The sequence below is a fragment of the Arachis ipaensis genome, chromosome B05, assembly GCF_000816755.2.
Source record: "Arachis ipaensis cultivar K30076 chromosome B05, Araip1.1, whole genome shotgun sequence".
Lineage (NCBI taxonomy): Eukaryota > Viridiplantae > Streptophyta > Magnoliopsida > Fabales > Fabaceae > Arachis > Arachis ipaensis.
Window position 1 is genome coordinate 707,051 of NC_029789.2, and position 11,236 is coordinate 718,286.

At 34.8% G+C, this 11,236-nt stretch overlaps 2 protein-coding genes across 2 annotated transcripts; both read left to right on the top strand.

Annotated features, from left to right (window-relative positions):
• On the top strand, positions 328–3,236 carry LOC107642303 (uncharacterized protein At4g37920, chloroplastic). The gene is made up of 6 exons (XM_016345610.2): positions 328–673; positions 1,098–1,375; positions 1,685–1,850; positions 1,969–2,213; positions 2,509–2,696; positions 2,830–3,236. The coding sequence occupies exons 1-6, from the start codon at positions 460–462 to the stop codon at positions 3,044–3,046; spliced, it is 1,308 nt and encodes a 435-aa protein (XP_016201096.1). The 5' UTR covers positions 328–459; the 3' UTR covers positions 3,047–3,236.
• LOC107642304 (glycine-rich domain-containing protein 1) lies at positions 5,009–8,878 on the top strand. The gene is made up of 8 exons (XM_021122739.1): positions 5,009–5,166; positions 5,321–5,438; positions 5,531–5,785; positions 6,144–6,599; positions 6,740–7,278; positions 7,439–7,622; positions 7,902–8,057; positions 8,392–8,878. Exons 1-8 carry the CDS (start codon positions 5,009–5,011, stop codon positions 8,764–8,766), a joined length of 2,241 nt encoding a protein of 746 aa, XP_020978398.1. The 3' UTR covers positions 8,767–8,878.

Sequence of the window (11,236 nt, forward strand, 5' to 3'; positions counted from 1 at the left end):
AGAATTATTGTATAAAAGTATTTTACCTTTCCTCACATATTTTAATAAAAATTTTTAATTATCTTTATTATATTGTATAGAAAATCTATTTATAAATTAATAAATACTCTTATTTTAAAATAAAAAAATGTAAAAAGATTAGGAATGCGAAAACTCAGGTAAAGTCGACTTCACGTAAAGTTGATATTTTAGAGCTGTTAAATGAAAATTTAGTCAAATCAGTCAAATTATCTAACGGCTCTGAAGTATCAACTTTACGTGAAGTCGACTCCACTTAAATTTTCACAAAAAAATTATCCTTTTGAAAAAATATTTGGGAGAATCTATTTCCATTTTCATTTGAAACTTGAAAGTGTTTCTTGCTGGAAGAGCTGGATAGTGGATACGCTATAGATTCAACGAAGCTACCTGGTTCTCCTTTGCTATGCCAAACTGAACAGCAAAATTGTCTCTAGTACGATGATGGGGTACGAGGTTTGCACCTCAATCTTCAACACCACCAGCACCACTCCCACCCTTATCCCTTTCAATGATAATCTCTCCCCAGCTTGCCACGTCACCCCTTCTCCCTCTTCTGCTTCCAAGTCTTCACTTTTCTTTACAAAACACCAAAGAACAAAACTTTTCCCCCAGAATTTCAAACCCCATATCCTCCTATGCGCCTCTCTACCCAGTAAGTCTCCATTTTCCCACTTAGCATGTTCTTCTGGTTTCTTTGTAGCTATTTTTTTTCTTTCAATTATCTGTGCTTGAATGGGTTTTTGAAAACGTTTAGTTTTTTGTTGTCTATTTGAAGTGATAAAGCTGTTACTTGAATTGGGTAGTAATATACTATGAAGTGATTGCCACTTTGTTGTTGTTGTTGTGGAGGAACATGAATGTTCTAGTATACTTTTAATCGTTGAGGGTGTAAGAAATTAGCTTGTTAATAATTTGCTTTCTGTAGAGCACTAGTGCTATCTATATGGCAGAATAATAGTGTGTATAGTCCATTTACTTATATCTTTCTTGTGTCCTGTTTGTGAAGGGTTTTCAAACTATTTTATCTCTAGGAGTGATTTTTTCGGGTCGTGCTTAAAATCGAAATTCCATTTCAGGTCCACAAGCTAGCAGCGCGTCGACAGCTCAAGTGGAGGAGCAAGAGGAGGTTGAAATTGCAAAGGGATACACTATGACTCAGTTTTGTGACAAAATCATAGATTTATTCTTGAATGAGAAGACCAAATCAAAGGAATGGAGGAAGTATTTGGTATTCAGGGAGGAATGGAACAAATACAGGGACAACTTCTACAACAGGTGCCAAAAAAGGGCAGACATGGAGAAAGACCCAACCATGAAACAAAAACTCGTTTCATTGGGGAGAAGGGTGAAGAAGGTAAATGATGCCTCTTTAGAATGTTGAATTTATGAATAGGGCCTTTTGTTGCTGAATGGAAGTTGGAAAAAGCAAAGATTTCTTTTTGTTAATTTTTTTAAAACTATTGGCCTTTTGTCATGAAAACAAAAACTCAATCCATATTTGCAGATCATTTCATTGTCTTGCATGTTTCTTCTTAACTATTGTATTTTGTCAGAAACTGAAAGTATAGATTAATCCATAGAAAAAATTGTGTTCATATCTAGACACTTGCTTGGTTTAGAGCTTCTTTCGTCGATTCTGTTTGATCAGGAGTAAGCATTGCAGATTGATGATGAAATGGAAGGACACTGTGACCTTCTCAAGGAGATACAAGATAGCCCAACTGACATTAATGCCATAGTCACTCGAAGGAGGAAAGACTTTACAGGAGAATTCTTCCGCTACCTTAATCTCATTGCAGACACATTCAATGGCTTGGAGGATCGTGATGGTAAGTTGGAGACTATATAAGAGTGCAAGAAATCGTATTATTTTTGGCCAAAATAAAAACTCATACTTTTGATATATCTCACTTGCCTGTTTCTTATGTTGGACTTATTGTTTAATAGCTATTGCGAGACTCGGGACAAGATGCTTGTCGGCTGTCAGTGTGTATGATAATACTCTGGAGAATGTCGAGACGTTAGATGATGCACAGGCTAAGTTTGATGATATCCTTGATTCTCCTTCTATTGATGTAGCTTGTGAGAAGATCAAAAGCCTTGCGAAGGCAAAGGACCTTGATTCTTCATTGATATTGTTGATCAATGGTGCTTGGGCTAAAGCAAAAGAATCTACCACAATGAAGGAAGAGGTATGATTGTGAAGTTTGATGTTGAATGGTTTTGTTAAAATTATGCAAACCAATAGTGTTGATGCTTTAAAAACATCAAACAAAGTAGATTGTGTTCGCATCGTGAGCTGATATAATTTCCATCTAATGGTATCTGCCGCTTCTGCTTTTTTAAAAACATTAAAGTGTTGTTACCATGAATGTTTCATACAGGGTCTTAAGATCTAACTGGAAATGTACTGAATTGATTGTTCTGATTCTTAAATTGATCTGTACAAGATGGACCTCCTCCTACTTTGCTCTCTATATTATGCAGGTGAAAGATATAATGTACCAATTGTACAAGGCCACAAAAAGCAGCTTAAGGAGTATTACTCCAAAAGAAATCAAGCTACTTAAGCATCTGTTGAACATCACAGACCCCGAGGAGCGATTTTCTGCATTGGCAACGGCCTTCTCTCCCGGCGATGAACATGAAGTCAAGATCCCTGATGCTCTATACACGTGAGTGGGTTTCCTACTTATTCAATCAAATAGATAAGTGTTTTACATTGACAATGCATAGAAATCAAAACTCTTTGAAATGCATCTTCTTTTTGTAAATATTGTGATCTCTATTTATTATGTGATTGTGAAGTACCCCAAAGGAGCTGCACAAGTGGATAAAGATCATGCTTGATGCATATAATCTGAACAAGGAAGAAGCAGATTTTAGGGAAGCAAGGCAATTGAATCAGCCAATAGTTATGCGGAGGTTGCTTATTCTGAAGGAGACTATTGAAGAGGAATATCTGGCAAAACCCCCCATTGAGAAGGCTGAGCCAATAGAGGAGTCTAAATTAGATGAGTTTTAAGGCACTAGCAAGTTGAAGCAGAGAAAAGGATTAAATGTGAGGGAAAAATGATTTGTAGACTTTAGGATACTGTATGTGTTAAAATTTAGGAGAATTGTATTATTAATCCATGTTTTCATGGCATAATTTTGGATAGTATTTCTTTTAGGTGCAAATTAATAAAGCATCTCTCTAGCTACCTATTTGTATATATAAATTATCAACAAATGGAAACCTCAACCTTCTGCCATCAATAAGGTTGTTGATAACCCAAGCAAGAAGCCAAGAATCATCAACAAAAATGGCTATCTCTGCCATCAAAAAAACTGTTATATATGCAAATATTTTTTCATTTAGTCTTAAGAACGTTTTCAATTGACAAAAAGGGTTTCTTGTGACTGCATATAAATTATATTTTTAACAAGTGCTTTATGGCATGGTTAAGATGCTAAGAAAAGGAAATATAATACATATATACTTATAGCTTTTCGTACGACACAAGGGAAGTTCACTTTGAATTTCTGAATCATTACTCTTCAGATACTGATTAAAAGTTTTAGAAAATAACAAAAGTAAAATTGTATACACCACAACCATTGCAATTTTTAATTTTCAAAAATGAAGATTCTTGTTGACATTGTTACAATATCAAAGTTTATGCTACTCGAATTCATTTATTATCTATTTATCTATATATTACTATAATAATTAAATTCGATCGGATTGAGCTTGAATCCAAACAGACTTGTTCGATTTAATTGGTTAAATTACATTTGTATAAACTTTTATATCAGAGACATAACTAATTGTGTAACTTTTATAAATAATTGGCTACAATGAAAAATCAAACTTATTAGATTATAAATAATTCTATAATCTCATATTAAAATTATATATACATATTTGTATACATATAAGTGAGAGCACCTTAATTTTGGATAAGGTAGCTACTTGATTACTTCAACTTGTACTAAACTTTAATTAAGTATCAAGAATTTGAATTCCGTCTTGTACATACAGCAACTCATCCACCTTTATTAAAGTCAAATTCAGGACAAATTAATCTTTAACCTATCCGGACCGAGAGATACATATGCAACAAAAAAAAAACTTGTACTACCTTTGATTGTTGACGTGCAATTTTGGTACTAGTTTGAGCTGCAGTACAAGTACAACTCTATCCCAATGATATCTCAATTATTAATGTTGCCAATCGCATGCACAATAAATATGTAATCCAATTATATCTTATCAATCAATATATATATGGAAAATTTTCAAGTATACTGTCATCTCGGTGTGTCAGTGATTTTTAACCGTTGATCTTAATTATATATTATATATATTTTTTATAATTAAGATTAACGGTTAAAAATAACTGAAACACCGGTACGACGGATACTTGAAAATTTTTCTGTATATTATATGTATTTAATGATATATAGAAGCTGTTTCATAAACACATTCTCCTTCAGCAAATTTCTGTACAAGAACCAACACCTTTTTTGCCTTTGTTGTTTCCACTTTCCAGGTATGTAACCGTTAACGGAAAGAAATATGAGTCAATTGTTTTTATTTGTATTTATTTATTTCTTGTAGTAGTGAATAGTGATTCAAAAACCAATTGACTTGATACATAGTGGATGATCATGGTGTTTTATCTGATCAGGACACACTTTTAAGTTTTGGTTTCAAAGATTTTGCAAATTAGGTCCCTTTCTTTTTCACTCTAATCTTTCTCGTTGACCAACTTCTGAATTGTGATAAAAGGTCTCTTTTTTATCTGAATTTGCCACATTCATTGTCTGGTACCATTCCTTCTGATAACACAAGAATCTGATCAATTTTGTTTCTCCTTGGATAAATTTTCAGTTTTGATGACATATATGGTTGACTAATATGTCCTAAAAAGTATATTAACGGTTGAAGTTTATACCAGATTGTTTCTGAAAGAGAGTGTGTTTTGCAGGTTGAATTGAGAGAATGGAACCACAGCAAGAATTAGAGTGGATGAAAGCTCAGAACATTGCAGTAAGTGTGGACCTTGAAGCCGCCGCGAAAAAGCAGCTTCAGTTCCTTGCAGCTGTAGATAGGAATCGTCACCTCTATGATGGTTCTGCTCTTGACAGGGCAATCTATAGGTGAACATTCTCTGAATTATATTTATTTGTTTCCCTTGCTGTTTATGGAGTTTCACATCTACCAGCTGTTTGATATTTTTCCTGTGAGAAAGGATTTAACCTTCAAACTCTTGGTTTGCTTGTCTAGTTTAACTCAATGAAAATGCATAACTAGGTACAATGCTTGTTGGCTTCCCTTGCTCGCGAAACATTCTCAGTCTCGGATCTTTGAAGGGCCTTTGGTAGTTCCTCTTGACTGTGAATGGGTTTGGCACTGTCACAAGCTCAACCCGGTAGCGTTTCAGACCAGAAAAATATTTACATGTTCCTGATTATTTGATGGAATTGAGATGTTAATTATAAATGTTTTGGTTCTGTTCCACAGGTAAGATACAAGTCTGACTGTGAGGAACTTTACGGTCGGATACTCGACAACTTTGGTGTTGTCTCCACTGTTGAAGGAGTTTGTAGCAGGCAAACTGAAGAAATATGGAATAAAATGTATCCTAATGAGCCCTACAATGTTGATTTGACTAACCTTCTTCCAGAGGATATCTCTGAAAGGATTTCAAGTCTTGCAAAATACACCAAATATGATCTGGTTTCAGCTGCCAAGAGGCAGAGTCCATTCTTTTACCAGGTAATGGAGAATTCGTGTTTTTGTCTATTTCTATTATTGTCTCAGGTTTTTGAGTAACCACAAATTTAGGAAAATTTTGTCCCAAGATAGAGATGTTTCCCTTGCTTTTTTATATATGTATTCTGTTCGGAACAGATTTATGTCTTCTAGTATCTCTATATTTCTGTCATGAGATAGTTACCAAATGTGAGATTAGTCCACAGGTCACTGGTTGGTCTATTTGTAGTTGAATAACAAATGGTTTTGGGATTTTTTTTTTTATTTTGTAGTTTCTTTTACTAATGGTCAATTATTGTTCATGGGAAGTTCATAAAATGTTTATCTTCTGAATGGATCCTATATTTCTCCTTTGTGAAAGGTATCAAGACTCCACATGAAAAATGATCTGTTTATCAGGGAAGCCGTGGCCAGGTACAAAGGCTTCCTGTATCTTATCAAGAGCAACAAGGAGAAGGGTATCAAGCGCTTCTGTGTTCCGACTTATGACATTGACCTAATCTGGCACTCTCACCAGTTGCATCCAGCTTCTTATTGTAAAGACCTCAACGAAGCACTTGGAAAAGTACTGGAACATGATGATACAGACTCAGACAGAACTAAAGGAAAGAAACTGGATACTGGTTTTTCTGGAACAACAAAACAGTGGGAAAACACATTTGGTACAAGATATTGGAAGTCTGGAGCAATGTATAGGGGTAATGCTCCATCTCCTATCACAAGTAGCCCTTATTCATCTACCATGATTCGCAAGAAGGTTGTTCCTTCAGATGAAAATCCACATGAAAATTTGCTACAAGATCGGAAAATCGTGGAGGTACTTTATACATGGATATTTCACTTAACTACTTTGTTTAAATAATTAAATTGGCAGAGATTTTGAAACGGGGAAAGCATAAACTCGACCTTAAGAGTTACGTTCTTGTAGATGTAATTTATGCCTGAATTATTTTCCAGGTTCTGTTAGAGTTTGTTGGGGTTAAAAACTTACCCGAGGGACAAGAAAGAGGTCTTCATGTCATATTTTCCAAATCACAGCCTGATGCATTTCTTAATGCTAAAAGGAGACTAAGTATTTTGTCGGAATCTAAAGAAAAACGAGTTGCATCATTCCAGTGTGAGCCTACAGGGGAGCTACATTTTGAGCTAATGTCACATTCTTCTTCTAGCTTAGCAATTAGAAGATCAGCAAAGACATTGGGATCTGCTTCATTCTTCATGAAAGACTATCTAGACCCAGTTTCACAACTCTCTGTTGAGAAATGGTTGGAGTTGGTGCCAAGTTCTGGTACAATTAACTCAAAACCAATCATGTTAAGAGTAGCCATCTCCTTTACTGTCCCAGTTTCTGCTCCATATGTGCTTGAAATGACTCGGTCATCCCCATTTTCGAAAAATGCATGTTTCTTCAATCTTCCTGTTAGGGCTCGCCATGCCAAGAGCTGGACTCATGCCACAGATGAAACTGGCACCACATTCATAAGCCTTCTAATGAGGTACAGTTTAGGAACTACTTGAAATAAATGCATGCATTGATTCCTTATGGTTATGCTGCCAATTCGAACAATGCGATCGTTTTTCCATAAGATTTCCAATAAAATTTGGTTAGGCAACAAACAATATTAGTGGTCCCTCTCACTTATTATTATATTGCAGGGATTTGAAGGACTCAGAAAACACAGGAAGTATAGGAAAGGAGGTTGTTGGCCTCATGAATTCTGGTGAAACTCGAGTTCTGGCTAACTCAATGGAAGATGGATGGTCTGTTATGAACAACCTCTGGTTGTTTAAGAAAATAAAAAATGATGGTCATCTCTTTGAGCTTACTGGCTCCACGATGGTATGCATTTATTCAAAATCATTTGTTTGTAAAATATATTGGCATGCAGGGAAACTTTAGTGTGGTTTGATCCACGTAGTTGACCCTATTTATTGAAACAAGTCTGCCATACTTTCTTGAGGGCAAACAAAATTTTCATGCTTAAGTGTATCCATTGATTGGGTTACCTCACTCTGATTTATATTATTTCATGATAACCTTGTTCAGTGAAGTTGAACGTGGTGATGGATTTGAAATCTATGAGAAACTGATCACTAACTCTTGTGATTTCTGGTACAGGTGAAGCTCTTCCCAGGAAGAAAGCTAGACTATGAAGCTAGGCACCATGGGAAACAAGCAAATGAAACGGGCTTGTTAACCGCAGTCGAATTCTCCACAGAAGATCCTTATGGCAAAGCAGTAGCATTGCTTGACTTGAGATCAAGAATTGTCATGGTACCATATCCTCATGCTAAGAAGGCACATAATTCAATTTGATTAAATATTCTTCAAGCTACAAGTGCTGAGTGCTCCAAACAATATAAGAAATGTATTATTTATACTTATCCGATTTGGTTTCCACCAGGCACCAACTTGACATACGTCAAACCTATCTTATATGGGTCAGAAACATTATCCCATAAAAGAGTATGCTTTAACTTGACATACGAGAATAAAAAAGTACAAATTTTTTTATTGCATATAGATGAAATATACTACTATATACACAAGAATGCACATAAAAATGTCCCATTATTTTATATTAACCTGTGTGTGTAAAATTGAACAGGCTAAGGAAAAGTGGATGGTGTTGCCTGGGATCATATTGGCTTTCATTGCTTCTAACATGATGAAGAAAGAAGGGTTTGAAGGCATCATTGCTAAGAGTAAAGATCTGAAGGTGAATGGTTCAGATGAGGCAAAAGATAAGATAGAACTGAAGGGAGTGGACTCAAACATCAATAATGTGTCAAGTGGAAATGCTGCAGGGTTGACAAAAAAGCTTGGAGGCTCAGCTGGAGGCTTTGGGAACAATGAAGTAAAGAGTGGTGGCTGTGGAGGCTGCGGTGCTGGTGCTTGTGGTGGAGGGTGTGGAAATATGGTTAGAAGTGGTGGTGGATGTGGTTCTGGTTGTGGCGGAGGCTGCGGAGGAGGGGTGGTTTAATGGACAGTAATAAGGCAGTGGCTGCATGAACATGAAGCCTGCTTTGGTGATTTGTGAATATCAGCTTTTAATTTCTGTAATTAGCACTATTAATCTCTGGTTAAATAAACATGAGAGAGTTGAATATGCAATAATGATGCCAAGCATTTCATGTGTTCTCTTATGCCTTTCCTTTCTAACATCATGCTTCATGCATGTGTGATGTTCTTCAAGTGTGCATGCAAAATCTTTTCTTCACATGTGGAGTTTGTGGATTTGGATAATCAAAGTTGTAAGAAACAATATGCATTGCCATACTTAACAAAGATGCATTTTTAATGATAATAATCCCTCTAATAATCTTCTCATCATCAAATATACTTTTGTTATATTCTCAAAAGGCAATGTGATATGTATTACATGAATTAAAACACTTTATTCTACTAACACTTGTAGTATAGAATTGGTGTAATATAATATACAACAATGCTAGGAAATCAAGAGGGTACCAACCAAAAACCAGCCAAATATTTCTGAGTGAATTCACGTGAATGGTGTTTATGACAGACATTAAAATATTTTTTTTATTAAGTATCAGAATGTTTCTTTTTCATACTAAATGGATGTTCTTTTATATATTTTATAAATTTTTTTATATACTAAGAATCGAGATTGTTGATATTATTATTAGAAAAAGGAAATCACCTCCCGGATAAAGTTGTCCCTATCATTCACGTTCACGGTATGTTACAAAGTTATTTTCCACATTCCAAATCCAAATCCAATTCGAATTTCAAAACAATGTAACATAATCAGACAATAAAATAAAATAAAATAAAATCAGATTAATCAAAAGGGACCCACCGACCCAATAATAGATTCATAAGAATTAACTGTTCAATTTTCCGCATTACAAATCAAATGACTACAGAACTTCTGGCATAGGCAGAACCACACCAAGATGATGACCCAAGTTGGAAAATGGAAACCACTATGTTCAAACTTCAAACACAAACCAACCAAACTAATATAACTATTCAAGTTACCCATATTCTAACTGGAAATATATATCAAACTGCATACTAGCTTGAACCTTTTTTATTTTATTTTTTTTCTTCTTTTAGTAGGAATAATTTCACATGATCAACTGATGAATATGATGGAGGGATCACAGCAGCACTCATCTAGGAGGCAGCAACAACACAAAGCTGCAAGACTGAGAGAGGGAACAAAGAAGGAAAAAACATGTTACACATGTTACAATTGGGAAGCTTACCATCCCTCAAGGAAGCCAGTATTTCTTCTTGGTGGTGGTGCAGCAGCATATTGTGGCGGTGCCATCACTGGAGGACCTTGATAATAACCTACCAACACAACAATTTCCGCCACAACAGAAATTAAAATCATGCATATATATGGAGAGAAACTAGTGTATATAAAAATTTAAAAGGAGAAAGAAGCAGTTCTCTTTCAATATTATATGGTACAACAATACAAGGAGCTAATACTAAACAAAAGATTACTATATAGTAATATAAGAACTAAGAAATGAAAAGGGTACCTCCTTGAGCAGGGTAGGGATATGCATACTTAGGATCACTCATTTCCACCAAAATAATCACAAAGCAAAGAGATTTATTCTGTTACTATGAAACCCGGGTTGCACAATATTTATTTATTTAGCAGCAAGGGACTTGGTTTTTGACTATTAGAACAACATCACAATCTGTCTTCAAATTTGTACTAAAACTATAAACTAAATACCTGGGTCCTGGGGTAGTCCTTATTTGCATCCTAGCACTTTCTAGAAATACTGTTTTCTTAATTAACAAACAATTATATAACATCGCATCTTGATAGGGGCACTTCCACGTCAACTATACCTACGTGTCAGCATCTGGTTCCTTGGTGAAATTCATAACGTTCCACATGGCCAATTAATAGCCATAGGATGATAATGTTGTGTGGGAATATTGGAGAGGAACCAAAATTGAATTGAATTGAGAATGATTTCTGAAAAGTGGGACATGTGACCCACATTAGGTGTGACTGTATGAGGATTAAGCAACTAATAAATTAATACCCATGCCGTGCTTATCTTTATTATGACTTTAAGCTGGAAATTAAATCTCATTTACTTAATATTTTTAATAATAAATTATAAATGCATTCGTATATTTTGCATAAAAAAAAATCTAAAGACCAGCAACTTTTGTATTTTTTGACCAGCACTTAACTATTAAAATAAAAGTGAGTGATCTCCCACCATTAAATATAATCTCACACCAATAAAAACATTATTGATGGTCAATTGATGGTTACAAAACACCAAAATTACTGACCCATAGCATTTCTCTTTTGCATATTCTCGAGAATAGATTCATAATTTTTAAAATATCTCCAATATTAATAAAAGATTTATTTGACAAGAAATATAATAATTAAAGGATATCATAGTAAACTTATATAGTAATTTTTATTCTTTTGACAT